We start from the raw sequence: 19809 nt of genomic DNA, 5'->3' as shown, positions 1-19809 counted from the left end.
AAAATCAAGCAGAGGCTCCTGATAGGAGAGTTGATTTAAAAAAAAAAAAAGGAATGTATCAAGGTGCTTCAAATAAGTTCAAGTTCAGCTGCAAACAAATTAGATCCTGAAAGGGTAGATTGCTTCTGCTAACCATGTGTAGGAAACCGCAGACGGTGGAGATGGAGGCAGAGGTTGGAGAACAGCAAATATCCCTGTTTTGAAATGAGAAATGAAACCTGGGACTGTAAGGCTTCATGTTGACCCTTGTGGAAAACTTAGACTAAATTACTCAGAGGCCAGGGGGCTACTTAGCAAAGATAAATAACATCATTAAGAACTAGCAGGGGGTGTCTTTGAAAGAGCCATGGCAGGCAGGCTAACCTCATTTCACGTTTTCAGCAGGGTTTCTAGGTTGATAGATGGGAAAGGCTACCAACACGGTGTATTTGGTTGTAGTCTTTCCTGATAACCTTGAGAAGAGACAGATGAATGTGGGTGACTTGATAGGTTGGCCACTGAGTTCAATGGCACTTGACCAACTTCAAGGATTACTGGTCAATATATTCACGTCAACCCGCACCGATGGCAAGGGCATGTCACAGAGACTTGTCCTGGTTCCTTTGCAAACATGCGAGCAATAGTTTATGTCACATCTTAGGCTTACAGAAAATTAAAACAAGAAAACAAAACCTCAGGAAGACAAGCAAATACTTGTTTAAAGAACAAGAAGCAAGCAACGTTAATGATAAGAGCGAAGACTGCAGGATGGAGTTGCACTGAGCTAGTGAACTCAGTATATAGTGGTTGAGCAATAGCACAGCTTATTAGCTCAAGGCCAAACTTAGCAGCTATTGAGAAAAGACCTGCATGGCGTGTGTGTTACGTGTCCAACATCAGCGGGTTCTGTGTCAAGGATGCTGGAGAAGGCAAAGAAGCTCTTGAGCCATGTGCAGAGACCAGTGGTGTCCAGAATAAGCAAGCCAGCGACCCCATCCTTTCAGGGCAAAGTGCGCAGGTGCATGTTTCAGATAGGGCAACACAAGAGTAGAATGCGTCTAAGGAGGGATCTAAGTGTCGCTCGGGGAATAAAAGGGTATGTTTCTACTTGAAGAAAGTAGCCAGTTTAGAACCATTTTAAAAGGACGTTTCATGAAACGAGTCTGGACGTAGTCTCTGAAAAGTCTGTAGAATAAACAGCTAAGATTCGGTGGGCAGGATTTAAACCTGGCAAAGGACTACCCTATCTAAGCTGATCCTGCAGCATCAAGAAGTTCCTCCTGAAACTGTGTCCCATGTGGGATCCATATTTGCAGGCTGGAGGACTTTCCATCACGAGTGCTGCTGTATCCAAGTCACCGGAAACCAGACCAGGTAGAGCCAAAGCCCAGAACTTCAAGGCTGTCCTTAGGAACCTGTCATCCTGGTAACTGGAAGCTGTTTCCTGCGACTTGAAAGAGCTCTGCTAGGCCAGGCATCACCTTATTTTCCACGGCAGCTCAGGGTAGAGGTGCAATGGAAGATGAACCCTTTTCAAAGAAACAAGAGTGTCCAGGTCAAACAGTATAGAGGGCGAGATGGGAGCTTTAAAGGCCTTCAAAACGAGCAGAAGACAAAGTATGCCCACCAAGCCAAAACAAAGCCTTTGGTACAACTTGAGATAACGGTTTTCTATTTGGGAGAAATAACAAGAGAGGAACCAGTAGCCATGGCCTTGTGCTACCTAACCACCATCCGTTTGTGAGTCACAGAGTCGATGGCCCTTCAGGGTCACATTTTTAAACTGTCATGCTTTGAAATACAAAGCAATGAATAAACACTTAAATTATTATGTTAAGTCTTTGTGGAAATATCAAGCCACATCTGTCCCAGAATCATGCAAGGACATTTAAACAACTGCTCTCGAGAGCTAATTAATTTTTCTTCTGTATCACTTAAATAGAGATGGAGGTCTCACGCAATATACTGCCCCGCTACATGGCCGTAGGTACCCAAATGCTGGATGGGTTTAGTGCAGGGAGCATTTTTTCTTTAGGTGGACTGGATTACTGTATTAGTAACTGACTCTGATGCTGGAGAAACCTCAACACAGCAAGATGTACATTTTTTTTTTCCCCAGTAGGTTTTCTAAAATGAACCAAAAATATGACACTGGTATCTAATTAAGGCCCTCCTAATTTGAGTGCCTCCTACTTGAGAACCAAATTTGGTAAGAGAAATACATAATATAAATAGAGTCTGTTGCTTTTTCTAGAAGATCACTGACATGAAATGTACACGGAACATGCAGTGGTGGAAATTTAGCATACGATCTCCAGAAAGTACCTAAAAATGCAGGAACTAACAAAAATGAGTCTTAGGAGGGCACTTTTCAAGGAGAACTCAATAAGCAAATAAATAAAGCCAGGAAAAGAGGAACGGCCATTAAATAGCCACATGCTGCAATATTTAGATAGCCTCTGCCTACAGTACAACTAGAGACATGCTCAGTAGCCAGTTCCGGTGAAACCGCAGTTTCTGTTTCTGGCACTAAAACCATGGAAACCAGTATCAGCAAGGACACTTTCTTCTCCAGGCTCAGAGGTCCCTTCACCTGCTTGATTAACTGCAAGCAGTCTGAAAGTTTGATTATTAATCACTAAACTATTCAAAGAATCTGGGGTTATATTAACTGCCCAGGACAACAACGCTAGAGGCTAGGGAAGGGATCATTTTGCTGTGTGCACCGGGAAACCGAAGATCAGGGACGTTAAAGAGTCTGCCAGCTCAGGGACACCAGAGTCAAGGTTTAAATGCAGGCAGCTGAGGCTCATGGAGCTTGTTCTGGGAGCCCCTGAGCTCTGCCTCCCTCAAAATAAAGGAGTTATATTCAGGTTCACATAGCTCTGTAGGTGGGAATGGACTCCTGGGAAGTCTGTGGTGGTCATGTACACCAGGATGTCACAAAGGCAGCCAGCAGGCAATGTAAACAAGCTATGCAAAGCCCGTCAACAACAGGCAGCTCATGCTCCATACTGGCGGTAGGGATGGCAACAGCTGAGATCACCCATGAGCAGCAGGTGGAGAGAACAGTCATTTCTTCCCTCCTGCTGAGCCCCCCACTCCCGAAAATTGGACAGATGCTGCCAGATTTTTAAGTTTTTCCAAAGGGGGGGGGATTGGTCTTGACAGAAACGAAGCATTATGAACTTGCCTCCCCAACAACATAAAGCCAAACCAAACAATCTGCTCGCAACATGAGTAGGTGCTGACCCCATAGGCCATTAAAGGCAATGGCATCAACGACCACTACTCAAAGGCCTAGTATTAAAATCTCCACAGAGTTCCTCAGTCCCTCTTAAGTGTTCCAGCAGAGCCAGGTTAACTCAGGAAGCAATGTGACCATCAAAGGCCTGCCAGAGACCCAGGCACATCTGGTCAGAGAAACAGATGTTAGACTCTCCTGACAGAATGGCGGAAGAAGTGAGAGGTCTGGGCAGCTCCCTACGTAGCTGCAATTTCCTCACAGCAGAGGTCCATATGAGGTGTAAACCCGGGGCTGAACAGAAAACCTTCAGAGTTACCAATCCTTGGTTTGGACAAACAAACAAATAATTCAAGCCTAACTCCAGGTCAAGAGTGGACGTGGGGTCAAGTTTCGCTCAATGGATTGTCAGTGAGCATCATTGCACCAAGAAGATGCAGGCTGTGCTTTGGGCCACTTTAGGATAGGTAAAAAGATGCCACTTCTTCAAAAAGAACACAATGAAGCTGGATAAACACGGGAGCGTGGAGGCTTGTTGGGTTGAGAGAGACAAGAAATTTTGACCCCAAAGGGACCTTGCTCCTCCTGTCCCCATCACGGTTTGGGAAAATGCCACACAGTCAGAGAGGCTTAAGAGTGAAATTCCTGATGGAAAGTTGTTTTTTTTTGTTGTTGTTTTTTTTTTTTTTTTACTTTTTTTTGCTACTTAATTTTTCCAGCTACTTCTTCCTGACTGCCATGCAATACACCAAAGCTAGGAGGAAAAACCCAAATCACAATTCAGCCCTTCTCGGGCCATTCAGCGGGAGCACAGAACGGGAGCGCCTGGTGGAAAGGGATGGTCTCTGAGAACTGACATCTATGACCATGCAATTTAGACAGCAGAGATGTCCGCTTCCAGTGGAAATAAGAGAGGGCTTTCGAAGGAAAATACCACTGCTTCAAAGGAAAGCCAGAGCAAGGGAGCCAAATCGACCAACTCCAACGGAGCCAAACTGGTGAACTAGCACAGGGATGACTGGCATTCTGAAGTGTCTCCGCCTCAGTTCCCAAATAATTAAGCTCACTGTTTAAAGTGGTCTTGCCTGTGTCCAGCATCGCCTTCTTATTAGCCACACCCAAGAAGTCCATGAAAGATGAGTGACTTTGCGGAAACACCACTCCGAGCGCATATAGCGGTAATACAAGAGAGAAGCCAGCTCCCTGAAGTGCTCCAAACCCAGGCATTAGAAGGAGAGAAGTACAATAATTTTGTACAGGTATCTCCTTCTTTTCTTCTTTTGAACAGTGCCTTTATTAACGTTAAAGATTTACCTTAAATATATCAGTAATTCTTTTTTTTAAAACAAGTTAACTTCAAAAAAAAAATCCAAACAAACAAAAAACAAACTCTATCCCATCACCCCAAGACCTCTCTCAGCAGAGCTCCCAGAGAATCCTTCTCTGGGATTTCTTCACAAAGTCTTCTAATATCATTTCCCATCACCTTAAACAACGCACCGCGAAACATCATACAAAATACCACTAGTGGCCATTTCTCAAGGTACAAGGCAACTGGCACCTTCTGGGACAAAACTGCAAATTAGAAAGAGCCCTGTGACCCAAGTGAGCATCTTCTGAATTCCTACCACTCATGGGCTTGGTGGAAGGGAAGGAGCCACACACTCACCTGTCTTTGTAGTTGATCACAGTATCGATGATGGCGTTCATCTGCTTTGTTAGTTTTGGGGGATTTGGTGACAGTTTCTCAGCTGGAGGGCGGCCTCTTCTTTTCTTTGCTTTTTCCACATCTTCCTTCACAGGTTCTTTATCCACATTTCTTCGTCTTTTCCTCTTCTTCAGCCGTACTTCCTCTTCCATTTCTTCCAAATTGCCGTCTTCGATGGCCTGTTGAAGCGGAGACGAAGGAGGAAAGAGATTCAAGTAAGGAAATAACCAAGACAAGCCTACCCATACCTTTACAATGTAAGAGGCAGAGACACATGTATTCTGAATAATTAGAATAAAATGAAACTCACTAAAACTAAAAGTAACCAGCCATCTATCAAGAAAGAAAGAGAGCCACCACCATACTAGATAAAATACATTTTTAACCTAAGTCTATTGTAAAGCCTAAATCATTAATTTAAAAAAAAAAGAATGGCAGATGTTAAAGTATCTATACATTCAAGAGCTTGCATATGACTGACTCCACATAAAATTTATCTCAATATAAGCAAAATACTCTAAAGGCATCATTATTGCCAGGACAGTAATGATAAACAAAACCAGGGGCACGTGAAGAAAATAAAATAATCCCCTAAGAATGTATCTCTGCAGTCACAAGAGCCCCGACCTTTAAGCTTTTACACCAATTTATTCATGAGTCACACCATAAATCAACAATTCCATCCAGATTTTTGTTCTAACGTGGAAATTAGTAAACAAGGGGACAGACGGGAAGGGTGAAGCCACACTCCTTGGTAGACGCAATGAAACCACCCCCGATAGAGAAAACACACAACTCACAAACAGCAAAAGCACGTTTCTCCAATTACCTGCAAACGCTTGCTGTAACCCAGAGCCAGCAGCACTAATACAGAGAGATAATAAAATAGCTATCAAAACGGCCAGGTGTGAAGGGGACCTGCTCAGAAAAGGCTAAAAGAGCCACGTGACAGGACCCACAAGTTCAAACTTTTCTTTTTCTCCTGGTAAGTCTCGAAACTTATTAAGAAAAATTAGGAGAAAAAAAGGAAAAAAGAAAAAAAAAGGGGGGGGGAACAGACAAAAGAAAATCTGACCATGGGAAAGAAATTTTCTCTTAAAAATTTTTTTTTTTAAATGACACTTTGAGATTGCTTTCTCACACAAATAACTCGAGTTGCTGCTTGTGCCTCCGGCCTCTCGCTATAGCCTCCAGTATGGAAATGCTAATCAATCCTCCCCTCTCTGAAAGAGCTCTAATCATAAGGCAATTACCTTCATTTCTCCACAGCACCAAACATGGCTAATATTTATGATCATGTGAGTATAACAATCAATATAAAGAGTGATTACAGCGCAGACATAATTTCTTTCACTTATGTACAATGCCTCCTGAAAAAGAAAGGTTTTGTGAAGAAAACCTGCTACAGAACACAACACAACCTGGCATGTTAAAAATGCCAGTGGGATTAAAAAAAAAATGTTTCCAATGTACTCTCCAATGTGCTAATCCACAGAAACAACATGCACACAGACAGAATCCTAAGGGACGGCCTGAGCCAGGCCTTAATAATCAAAAGACATTTTCCATCACGATTCTACGGTGTTCAGATAACCACTATGAAGGAGGCGAGACCTGATGAGTTATGAAGAAAAAGGAGAAAGAGAGAAAGAAAGAAAAAAAAAGCTCCCCATTATTTCATTAATATTCATTTGCCTAAAAGCAGGACACCCACTACACAGCTAAACACACTGCAGCTAAGCAAAGAGAAGAGAGAGAAATTGTCCCGCATATCTTGGGGGCTGAACATGCTAATCATAAATACAGCATGCAAGCCCGTCAACAGTTAATGGTAACTGCTCTCCTCCAGCACCCAGCTGCACACAGAAAGACGGAGAACACCGGCTTTTGATGTGTTACACACCTACACATGCCTGGGATGTAGTTTCTACTGAATCTTCAAGACGGCAACGAAAAAGGATATTTACCTTACCACTATCAGCAGGCCGGCTATCGGAAATCACAGTTAGTGGGGACAAAATTAACAAGCCAGCAAAGCAGCGAGCTGCTAGTCTCTTCATCAGCTGATCAGGAAAAAAAAGAGAGCTGGGAAAGGCTATGTTTTCATATACAAGTAATTTTATTTTACTGAAAATTTAATACTGGAAGGATTGTGGATACTCAAATCTGCTGTTTCATTCTACCTACGACCAGGCCCCAAGCCTTCCTCCTCCAGCCTGTTTTAATATTGACAACTACTTATCATATTGTTCCCCCCCCCTTATTATTCCAGGCGGCAGAATTAGAGATTTTAGCTCAGGTGGTTCCTGATTCTTGCTTGCATTTTAACAATTAAGCCAATAAGAAAACAAATGAATATTCAAATGTATTTTTAAAAGATTAAAGCAAGATATGCTTTTTTTGTTGTTTTTTTTGCTTCATCTTAGTCGTTTTTTTTTCGTTTTTTTTTTTTTTTTTTTTTCAGAAAAGATCTGCTGCGGGTTTGGAGCAGTCTAAAACGATTTTTAACACAGGAGAAAAACACCTCTTCCCCCCCCCCCCAACTAGATGCATGTAAATAAGAGCGAGGTGCATGGTCTCAGCTTCCTGTATTTTAATACAGTGATATTTTTCTCTGTAAAGAAAATCCTGAATCGCTGTGACACTTCACTTTCGGTTTTCAGACTGCAAAAATTTTTCATTGTTTTTCTTTTCAGTGGGTTCCGTGCGGGGGGGGGGGGGACGTGCTGAAAAGAGTATTTCTGCTCTAACCCCCCTCCCCACTTAATTCTGAAAAAGGGGGAGCAAAGCTTAAGCCTGGGATATTTGGACTTTAAAATCTCTGCGTCTGTGAGTACCTAAGAAGGGAAAAACAAATTAAATTGCAAACAGAACTAGTCAAACAAATTTTTATTACAGCTGCTAATACTGCAGATTCTTATTAAATTTAGGTTCTGGAGTTAACAGGAGAACACACAAAGTACTGACCATTATTCCCCTTAAATTAAGGTTTTTATGCAGGAATGCAGAGAGCTACAAAAAAATCTTCCCTCCTCCCCAAAGACCCGGAACACATCTATATGCAGGGTTCAGGTTCTGTGGTTTCTATGGGGCTTTTTCTAATGGAAATCAATTCCCTCCATATTTCCCAATGCTTTTCGTACTTCAAGAGTTAGACTTAAGATTTCTCTTGCATGTAAGGGAAATTACGGGGGCTTCTCTGCTTTAAAAAAAAAATTATTTGTTAAGCTAGCTCAACGGACAACTTAGCTGGAGGGGGGGGCGGTATCAAAAAAGAAAAAAAAAAGGAAGAAAAGAAACCAAACAAAAACAAAACAAAAAACTTGCTACACAATGCTAAAAGTATTACCCCCAGAAAGAATTCCCTTCCAAACCTTTTACCAGCACAATAATGAAATAAATCACAGGAGCAAACCCCCAGTTTCCGACTGGTGACGTGTTGCGCAAGAGTGCGAGCCCTAATTCAACATACAGACGGCTCCCATGCTGAACTGCCTCTAGATTTAATGAAGTGAATAGGAAGGAAGTCGGGGGAAAAAAAGTGTACAAATAAGAAATTAACACTTTCCTTCCCTACCTAAATGGTGAGGCACAACTACAGGGAAGTTTGGTGAGGTACCTCTTTCCTTAAAGGCACACTGCACTCATGTGGCTCCGGATGTCACGAAAGAACCCCATATGGTGCTAAAAAGGCCCAGCCAAGTTAAAAGAGTTAAGCATACTTCAGCCTGCGGGTGTGCGTGTGTGTGTGTGTGCGTGTGCCTGCCTGCCTGCTTTTTTTTTTTCCCCCCTGAATGAAGCTGGAAATTACGCCTTCCTCCACTGGATGGCATCCTTCTCCCCCCCCCCCACCCCCTTCCTTTCTCGCTCTCCTTTCTTTCTTTCAATTTCGCTCAAAAGAAAAAAAAATACGTTTTCACGAAACAGGATGTGCATGCAGAAGCAAGGGAGGGACAGGCTTGCTCTCCAATGATTCTTAAGAAACCAGCAGTTCTGATGAAGATGGGCAGGAGGCGGCCATGCAGGAACAGCCGCTCTGGAGCAGACACTGGACGCTTGCAAGCACATGGCAGCCGCGGTAACCGGCCACACGTGCTGGCTTCCATCGTGGCTCTCTGTCATCCTGACACACGCCAACTATATCTCCCACTGAATGACGGCAGGTCTAGAAAGCAGGCATTATGCTCCTTCCCAGCCGGGGGTGGGGTGGGGGTGGGGGTTTGAGGTGGAGTCACACGTGACGTCCCCCCATCACAGCGAAGCGAAAGCGCGATTGTGAATAGGTAAACAGGGGCATGTGAACAAAAAGGCAATCTGCCCATTGTTCCCACACTTGCCTCTAAATGCACCAGATAGGGTGGCAGGGCCCCCTCACCATGCCCCCCCCCCATCGCTAGATACATGCAGCAATTATGGGGATCACTAGACTATCAATGGGGGGAAAACAAAAACAAAACAAAAGGAATGTCTGACAGTAAGTCCGATATTTGTTGTACCCCATCCCTAATACGAATTTCTCTTTTTCCCCTGGGTGGTGGTGGAGGCTCCTCCTTTAGGGACTCTAGTTTGGGGGGGGGCGCAAGAGGGGAGAGTGGGGGGCGTGGAGGGTAGGGGGGCGGGCAGAAAGAATGAAAGAGAGAGACAGAGACAAGACATATACAGAGGAGACACAAGACATACATACACACAGAAAGAGACAAGACACATACATATGGGGGGGATACAGGGAGGGAGGGAGGAAGGAAGGGAGGGAGGGAGGGAGGAGAGATACAGAAACAAGACACACATACGCGGGGGGGGGGCGGGGGGAGCAGAGCCTCTGCATTAAAGGAAGGATGTGAAGGAAAACTACAAAAAACTAAACAGCAGTGTTTATGGGGACAATTCATATCTTCATATCTTCAAAGCTGTGGGTAAAATCCTGAGAGGCTAAATCAGGTTCCTTCAGCCCCAAGACCCTGACCACTAGGAACACAGACATGATCCCCAAACCTGAAGAATAATGCTAACAACCAAAATGTAGAATTTTCAGTTTCATCGGGAGGCACGTTCTTATAATATGAAATAGTAACAACAAAACCGTCTTTCCGTCACAGGGTGTAAGAGCGGGCGGGTGGTAGATCTCCAGACCTAGGACCTAGACCAACAGCTGAGGTTTCGATTATTATCATCTCCAAAAGCAAAGACTTAAGAAAGGTGTACATAAAACGGAATACCCTCCAGGGATATCCTCCAGACAAATACTGCAAGCTGCCACTCACAGGACAAAAGCTCAGTGATCACCTGGGCTGCAGGGTTGGGGACCATAAAGGGGTCCTGCTGTTGACAGCTGCATACAATTTGCAATGGACTTCACTTTGCTGACATGTGAATTTAAAATGGTGAGAAACAAACCTTCTGTATGCAATCTTACTAAAAGAAATGGCTTTAAAAAGCCGAATCCTCTGCATGTCGAGGAGAAGAATCCCAACAACTGCAGGCCCATGCCTGTTGCCACCGCCTCAGCACAAAGCGCGTGCTGCAGGGACATTTTTGGCAGCTTTCCCATGGAACTCACATCTTTCAGTACTCTAACAGGTGGCACGTTCAGTCTTGTCCTGCCCAAAGACTATAAACCCTCTCAAGAAGCTCTACTTATCCGGTTACCTCCAACCATTGTTCCTGAGGAAATGCCCACTGATGTAAGAAAATACCCACATAGAGAACATACCTGTTCTCAGATTGCCTGTTTCCTAACAAACGCCTCGCATCGTCAAGAGATGTGTTAATCTGAAGCCCAAGGAGCTCACAAAACAAGATCCTGCCCACATGATGGTAGAATGGAGACTGTGACTGGATGGATGGATGGATGGATGGATGGATGGATGGATGGATAAATGGATGGATGGATGGATGGCACATTCGTTCAATGGGCACACCCCCATTTATGGAAGACAGGCATGGGCATGGAGCCCACGTTGGTCTTGAACTGGTCATCATCCTTCCCCAGCCTCCAGAGTGCTGGGGTTAAAGGCATACATTCGCTTATGGCGAGCATTTGTTGTCAGACAACCTGAAAGTCACCTGTACTTGCAGCTTTCCCTGACCTAAACTAAATGCTGGCCCTCGACCTGGATGGGAAGCAAGCAGCCGTGGCATACTGCCTTTTCTGATACAGACAGATCTAATTTCTGTTCAACAGCCTCAGGTCACTATGAGAGCCAAGTGAACCAAGGCATTCCCTTGGCCTGGGTGGGAGCTGGGGTGGATGCGAGGTAACAAAGGGAGCCGAGGTGTGTAAGTACATCATTGCAATGTGGGATCGAGAACAGGAAAGTTAGTACAGGAAGAGGAAAAGATATCCCAGGCCACGAAACCCACGAAGAACGCACTCACAGGCAGGGTATGATGACACACACTTGTGATCTCAGAACCCTGGGAGGCTGGTCACAAGTTTAAGGCTACCCTGTGCTACACACCATGACACCCCCTCATCCCCGCCATTCACCCCACCCCCACTTTTGAGCAGTTTGAAGCTCAATGCTCTACTCAGGAATAACTTTTCATAGGCAGACGCTTCCAAAACGCCCGGCCCCAAGGACCCCACCAAACGCACAAGACCATTGAGACTGAACTTACAGCCAGGCACACACAGTGTCCCAACTTATGGAGCAGAACAAAAGAATCAGAGAGTCTGTCACCCTGAGAGATCCTTAGAGGAACAATGGGCCACAAGAAATGCTGTTCAACCTTCGTGTCCCAGGACCTCTGATCCAGCCACTACCAAGTCACACATTGCTGAGACCTCTGCCCATTTTTCCCGAGCTCTCTGGGAAGGCCTAGGTCACCTCTAGTTCAAGGAAACACCAAGAGCAGAGATTTTTGGTGTAACAGGTCACTGCTTACTGAGGGTAACTCTCGTTAACACCGACAGGAAAAAGTGCATTGATTAAGATTATAACCATACTTGGAGATTACCCAGGAAAGATATGCCAAGACACCTTCACGAATGCGAGGCTTGTGCCAAACCATCTCTACCAGGTGTCTCTGGGCTGGGCTGGTCCAGGAGTTACTGAGCCCTGATCCAGGGTCACATTTTACTACCACATGACAAGTTCTCCGGCCGACGCGCTCACTCACTGGGGATGAAAGCATTAAAGTAACAAGCCTGTGCTAAGAATGGGGCACTTGTTCTGCTTGAATCAGATGCAAAGAATGCTCATGAATAGCCCAATAAGGAGGGAGGAGAACACACACATAAAACAACACAAGACATCAAAGTGTAGTGGTCCGAGGCTCTCTGAGAGAGGAAAGCCCCAGCCTCAACCCCAGTAAATCTTAAGCTATAACAGCGCCACTAAGGCTCTTTCTGTTTTTACGTTCGAATTTGTATCAGTTCTTTGAGGAATTCACTCAATGTGTTTTGAATGTATACACTCCTTTCCCCAACTTAGAAGAGGTTCTTCTACAATCTTTATGTCATTATAGTTTTCCGTCAGTAAATCAACTAACTTCAGCACTTTTGCCCGAATACCAAATTGTCTGGGAATTATCAACACTGTGGTCTTCCATCTAGAGGAGAATGCTCAATGGGAGCCACAAGTAGCTTCCTGTTCCTAGTGCAATTTAAATGGGGGAAAAATAATGTCTCGATGTCTTTACTGGGATTTTACAGCAGTCGGTCTATTTCTAGCTGGGGTGTGCGGTACCTCCACACAGGTCCAGGACTCCTGCAGGCTTCACTGTGCTGCTGGCATCTCAGATCTCCTAACATAACCACTTTTGCATTCTGAATCACTTCTTGTTTCTTCACTCTGTCCTTTCACCGTTAGTGTCTAATCCTCTCTTTGGACGAGGTTGGTACACTAGCACACGGGTCTACCACTGGGAGACAAGGAGGCAAAGTCCTTGTAGGCCTCACATGTGCCAATGGCAATTAACATAGACAAATCAGCAGCAGCTTTCAAAGAGTAATGAGCCTCAGAATTACAGCTGAAAGGCTAGCAACATCTGTACGTTATACACAACAATTCCTAAGTGCTACACCCATGGTCATTCGATCTAAAATCCATCAATTGGGCTCTTAATCCCCAATACCTCAGAATGTGGCTGCATTTGGAGACAGGACCTTTGGAGGGGTAATTAAGATAAAATGAACAAGATGAAGTCATATGAGTGAGCTCTGATCCTATAGGACTGCTGTACACGGGTATACACAGGACCGTCATGGGGAAAACAGATGGGCGTCTCCAAGACAGAAAGGGGCTCAGCAGAAAACCAAAGACGCCACACCTTGATCTAACATGGTCAGTCCCCAGAGCTGTGAGAAGTGCCAATGGTTTAAATCATAGTCTGTGGCATGCTGTCATGGCTAACTGATACAGTATGGCAACTGAAATGTCCTGTTGGAAAGCCGTGCTTGATTGTGCCACAGTGATGGCAATGTGTACCTGCTGGCCCAAAGCAAGTCACGTGTGTGCGCATCCCTTTGAGGAAGTGATGACAACCTTTGTCTTTCAGGCTGTTCGTTAGGCTAAGCGGAACGGCTCGTATACTCCATACCTGCTGCTTGGGCAGTCATGTCCTAAGGTGGACAGCTTCTCCCTGCCCTTGTCTCACCCAAAGACCTCCCGTTTCCAGGGTGTTCTGGGGGTTTCTAAATAACCTAAGTAAGAGACTGGATGCTATAGGTGTTAAAGAATACATCCATGGGAGGAGAGGCTGGATCGGGTGGCACCAGGGCCAGGAAAGTCATGAGTTGAGAACATGACTAAATGGAGAACTGCAAGGGTCAGAGCACATACAGAGCAAAGAAGAGGAGGTGGTCCCAGGAGGACTGGAATTCCTTACATACAAAACATGCATTTATTGAGGTTGTGCCTAGATAAAAACATGTTCACACACAGACACACACACACACACACACACACAAACAGACAGACACACACACCTATTCATATATTGCTGGGGCTCCCGGACAAGGAAGATTAGAGGTCCCACACTTCTTGCTCAGTATATTGAGATAATCTACTTACAACATATTAAAATAATCAATTACTCATTAATTGAGATAATGTAAAGTATGACTGTCTTAATAAAGCCATAAATTTTGGGTCTTGGAGAGTCATACATATAAAGTAAACAAAACTTGATCTCTAGTAAAGCTTAAAATTCATCTATAATTCTGAATACAAAGAAAGAAGAGTCTGAATTAAATGTGACTAGGTCTTGCTAAGAAACACATGACCCTTGAACCTTGTATGGCCTCTGCTCCTTGTTGGTACTCTAATTCTCAGCAGAACTGGTAAGTGGGCTTAGTATGAGTCTATAGTAGAAGTCAAGATGGGGAGAATGAGGTAGCAGATGCGACACCCAAAGCAAAGTTAACTAAAGTTTACTAAAAAACTAAAGTCAACACTCAGTGACTGGCAAACACAGACAAACATAGGGACTGGCTCTAAATGCATAGGGTGAATGGCCCCTAAAATACATTTCAGAAACGGGTCATCTAGAGTTTTTGAGGGTACACACCTACCCACCATTGACCTCTGAGGATCCTGTCCCAGCAGAGATCGTCTTGCTAGTCTGTCTGACTCAATCCACAGACACATTCTCGGTGTTCCCGAATGTGCGGACACCAGAACTGCAGAATTTCTCTTGGGGTTACATAAATTAATGAAATGTAACTGTGGAAAGCAGTGAGGTTCCCAGGCTGGCAAGATGGTAAAGTTGTTGGCCTCTTAGTCTGATGACCTCAGATCCCCTCAGGATCCCACATGAAGTTAGGTGGAAAGAACTAACTCCACGAAATTGTTCCGTGACCTCTGCACACGTGCCATGGCGCATGCGCATCCCCATGCGTCATACACAAATGCAACAGTAATGAATAAAGAAATGATAAGATTCTCGTTTCTAAAAAAGGTGACCACACGCTCAAAGATTCCAAAAGAAGTTTGTTTCTTTTAAAAGTAATACCAGCATTGGACCAGGCGAGGCTTAACTGTTGTAATTTGGGAAGAGTCTGTGTTCAGTGAGCTTTGTTAGCATCAGTTTCTCACTTGCTCTAAAAACACCCAAGCTGGGAATCCTAAGTGACACATTATGGCTATTTTCCTGCAGGGAAGACCACAGAGTGTTCTAGTCAGCAGGCCCGAAGGGGACCTCAGCCTCCCTCAAAGCAACAGGGCAATAGGATGCTCCTGAGTTCCTAACTTAACTGCTGCACCTGCAACAGTCCACCTGTGACCCCCTGCTGGGCCGCATTCATCTACCTTGTCTCAGCTTCCCAGGTGCTTGCTCTGACCCTGTACTTGCTTCTGATTGAACAGTTAGGAAGATCCCTTTGCTCCTTTAGGACTAAAAAAAGGGGTCACATTACCCTGCCATTTGGTCCCTTTTTTCTTCCTTATAGAATGCTATCATAAGACCTGACACATAGACACGATGTCTCCTGACCCCCATGGCTAAGAATCTAATCAGGTATGGAGCACATTCCATTGGCCAGGTCCTAAGTCTTCTTCACCTCCTTCTTCTGCCCTACGTCTTCCATTCCTTTCTTCCGGTCAGCTTATCAAGTCCAAACTCATGTGCCTCTAAGCCAAAGAGTTAAGGTTACCCAATCTCATAAGTCATCATTCCCTCCATGGCCTGCGTGGTTCTTGCACCCTCAGAAGTCCTATGCCCGAAATCCTACCCCCAAAGTCAATAGTGCCAGCCTGTGTGAAAACTGGGAGGTTATTAGTTCATGAAGGAAGAGACTCTGTGGTGGCTAGGATTAGTGTCCTTAGAACACAGGCTCCAGTGTGCTCCCTGCACCCTCCTACCACAAGAGCACACCTATGAACAAGAGGCAGAACCACCACATAGCATCTTCTGTGACTTTAAGAAGATTCTTTTAGCCTCCAGAGCTTTGAGAACTAGACTGTTATTATACATAGCATACACAGCTTGAGGTATTTCGGTATAGAGTCTGTAGTAAGACACCAGCAATGTAAATATTCTTCATGCGACAGGAACACGGAATCCAATGTCTTCCAATAGTAGACTGTATTCATTCCCAACTTGGAGATTCCCTCTCTCACCTGGGATGCTGGTCCTAACCCCCATCCCTGGGCACACAGTATCCAGTGTATATGCTGTAGCTATCGCAAATGCTAAGTCAGAAGCATCTTCTCACATACAGTGCCGATATCGTACCACCTTCCCTGACTGCTAAACTTCCATTACTGCACTAACGAGCCCACTTTCTGAAAACACAGTGCACTTAGGAAGCCACCGTTTTTTTTTTTCTTTCTCAAAGGTTTCCGATTCCCATTCCGTCTCCTCTAGCCGTTTCTTATTTTGCTCCCCACTTGCGACGTTCCCCTTCCTGCACTGCCAGTCTTGTGTTCCCCTGCTCCATCTAACCATAGTTTTCCAACCTTACCTGCAAATTCTCCGAGTTTTTCTCTGGCTCTCTCTCCCCATTTCTATACACGTTTCTCTGGCTCTCTCTCCCCCATGGACTATTAACATTCAGGCATATGTGGCCAGTGTGGCTTGGAGACCAGAGCAGACACCATTAAGGAATCCGTGTCCTCCATCAGTCCTAAGGGAGGCACTTACTGATCCTCGAGAGTTTCCTGTCAAAGAAGTGCACAAAGACAAGCCCTAGCAGAGTACAAGCTAAGTGCATCAACCTACTGGGAAGGCTGTCAGTCTGGCTGCTCGTGGAGAGGAGGCTCCCAAGTAGCTTGGGCACAAATCCATACGTTTCAATATGCAGGTGTCTTTTAACCAGCCACTAACTAACTAATGGAGGTGTCTGAGCATGTCCCCCAATTCTTAGGATGGATAGATAAATAGAATAAATCTCCTGAGGAGATCCAGTTTACCCAAAATCTGTGTCACCTGAATTTCTTTTTGGAGCTACCAACTGGAATTTTTACATCCTATCCAGCACCCAAAATGAATTTTATCATTTTCTCATCGGCCAAGCAAGTATTTGTCTTTGCGGATCTCTCTGACTCACCCTTGGGAGCATCACACGCTCCACTGTCCAGTCTAGTCTCTATGCTACTAGCCACCCTATAGGTTGTCTCTTAAACGACACGCAGACCTTTCCTCTGTGCTGTCTCTGCTCTGGAAAATGGTCTCTGTTTCGAGTGAACGGGTCATTCTCACTTCCCTCCTTTCAATAGATGCACCTTGATATTGCAAACAGTATTGGCTCTGCCTAAGAGGGTGAGCGCACCCATTTTCCCAACTAAAGCATGCTTTGGCTCTGAATTGGACCAGAAGAAAACCCACAGCCTTTGGTTAAGCAGAGCTTCCAGGGGCTGACCCCATCCTAGCTCTCTCTCTCCCCCTTGTATGCATAAAAATTCTGTGTTTCCAAATACAGGATTACAGTCTAGAGGAATCACATCTTTCCAAGCTTCCATGGGTTTCTGTGAGCCTAGGATTCTACCCCAAATCCTTCTTTACTATTCAAAGCATATACACCTCTCAAGGGCTAAAATACCATTATCTAAATATGTGACCTGGACCACCTGAACCCTCCTTCCACAACACTTTCAGGACATAAACAATCTTATTAAGTTGGCTTGATTCTGGTTATAGTTTGTTTTGTTTTGAAATCCAGGCTGAATCTCTTATCACTAACACCTTTTAATATATATGTGTGTGTGTGTGTGTGTGTGTGTGTGTGTGTGTGTGTGTGTGTGTATTTCACTGTTCTATATATATATCACTGTTCTATTTGCATGCATTCCTGAATGACAGAAGAGAGTATCAGATCCCATTATAGATGGTCATGAGTCACCACATGGTTACAGAGATTTGAACACAGGACCTCTGGAAGAGCAGCCAGTGCTCTTAACCACTGAGCCATCTCTCCAGTCATGACAAAAACTTTTTTTTAAAGAGTTGTTTTATCAAAGCAGCCTCCACCAGCACGAAGATTAATGCCTTGCTCACCATCCTGTTGAATTAAGTCTTTGTTTATTCCTCTGCTTTCTTGCAACAAGGACTTCCCAAGAAATGCCATTTTAACACCAGGCTTCAGTGATTAATTCAAAGGCCTCACAGTGCATGGTGAACTAAAACAAGCCAGATAAACAGGGCTAGAGAGGACGCAGGTGTTGTGGGATAATCTTTTTGTACACTGTGAAGATGTGTCTGTCTGTCCTCACCTGCCTAAAGCACCTTCTGATTGGTTAAATAAAGAGCTGAATGACCAATAGCTAGGCAGGAGAGGATAGGTGGGACTTCTAGGCAGAGGCTGGAACTCTGGGAAAAATCTGAGGTGGGGATTTGCCAGCAAAACGAGGAAAAGGTCGGACATACGGTACTGAGGAGAGGTCATGAGTCACATGGTAGAATGTACATTGATATAAACAGGTTGATTTAAGTTGTAAGAGCTAGTTGGAAACAAGCCAAAGTAAGGTCAAGCTTTCGTACTTAGTAAGAAATCTCCATGTCATTATTCAGGAGTCAGCAATCCAAAGAAAGACCTGTGTAGCAAGATTTCTTGTCGAACTATCTTTGGACCGCCAGCCCACAAATACTGACCCAGAGACTTCTTATTCATTATGAAAGGTTGGCCTGAGTTTAGACTTTCCCTCAACTAGCTCTTATAACTTAATTAACCCATATTTTTTAAATCTACATTCTGCCACGTGGCTCTGTTACTTCTCAATACAGCATGTTAGACTTGTTCCGAGTCAGCTGGTGAAATCACATACCTAGATTTCCCCTCCTAGTTCCTCTCTGCCCAGAAATCCCCTATTCTCTCCTGCCTAGCTGTTGGCCACTTAGCTCTTAATTAAACCAATCAGAAAGTACTTTAGGCAGAGACACATCTTTACAGTATAAACAAATATTTCACGACTGACCCGTTACACCCATGGATTTAGCTTCCCCTGCTGCCACCCATCCCATTTTAGTTTGGTTATTTTAACAGGTCCTCCTATACTCTTCTGTCCTGTTTTAGCTTTAAAAGTTGAATGACATTAAAAAAAAAAAAAAGAAAATAAAAGATTCAGCCCATGAGTTTGAGGCCAGCCTGGTCTACAAGATTCAGCCCAACAGGCAATGCCGTGAAGTCTTCAGTTCAAAGGCAGAGCAATGTCTGTATCGTGACTGAACAAACACAGTGGAGGGCAGTTAAGGGCTGAGCTTCCCGGAAACAAAAGCAAACCATGGTGGAGACACTGACCTACAGGTATAAAATGCCCAGAGTCCAGCTGCTTAGCAGAAAAAAATCCACAAGGAGATTCTCTGTAGTTGTGACGGGGTTAACAGTCCCAAGAGGTCTCAAATCCAGGAGGCTCTCTTGATGCTCTCTCTAGGCTGATACAGTGAAGGTTTTCACAACCAACCATTTCCCATCTACTTCAAGCCCTGCTTTTCCAACAGGAGGACAGAACACATCGGCCAGGTGATCATCAACAGAGGTGGGAACCACTCATCTCTTACAAAACCTAGATGTGCATTATCAGGATAAAAAAGGCAGTGGATGCAACACTGACCATTCACTCAGCAGATACACCTGACACGAGTTAAGAGGCAAGCTCCCACACCCTGCTCCAGGCCTGAGAGGTGTAGGTCTTCATCTGTGAAATGGGAGAAATCATATCGATTCTGAGTCTTTTGGGGATTAAATGGTGGCACGGATTTTTACATCATCTAGCCTGGCATTGTTTGACACAGAGAAAGGCAGGAAGGAAAAGAACCCAGAGAATGGGCCTGATTTGGCTCAAAAGCAGCCCTGTGGGTGTGACTCAGTGATAGAACGTTTTTTTAAAAATGCACACACATACACTCACATTTAATCCAAGCACTCTGGAATGCGGTGGATCTCTGTGAGTTGAAGAACAACTTGGTCTACAAAGGGAGCTCCTGGGCAGCCAAGACCACA

The 19809-nt window shown here is 44.5% G+C and overlaps 1 protein-coding gene across 6 annotated transcripts in view; it reads right to left on the bottom strand.

The window, feature by feature from the left end:
* Smarca2 (SWI/SNF related, matrix associated, actin dependent regulator of chromatin, subfamily a, member 2) overlaps positions 1-19809 on the bottom strand; it is a 164168-nt gene that overhangs the window by 18979 nt on the left and 125380 nt on the right. For 5 of the 6 annotated variants that reach the window (XM_050160511.1, XM_050160540.1, XM_050160534.1 and 2 more), the window contains exon 28: positions 4893-5110. In XM_050160511.1, coding sequence (XP_050016468.1) covers positions 4893-5110 — 218 coding nt within the window. Of the gene's footprint in view, positions 1-4892; positions 5111-6898; positions 6995-19809 lie in introns of those variants that run through there. The other variant, XM_050160544.1, reaches the window with a different exon arrangement.

This window comes from Alexandromys fortis, unplaced genomic scaffold (genome assembly GCF_014885135.2).
Source record: "Alexandromys fortis isolate MF-2015 unplaced genomic scaffold, M_Fortis_MF-2015_v1.1 scaffold_10, whole genome shotgun sequence".
Classification (NCBI taxonomy): Eukaryota; Metazoa; Chordata; class Mammalia; order Rodentia; family Cricetidae; genus Alexandromys; species Alexandromys fortis.
The sequence above is the reverse complement of the archived record's forward strand: the minus strand, read 5'-3'. Positions and strand labels throughout refer to the sequence as shown.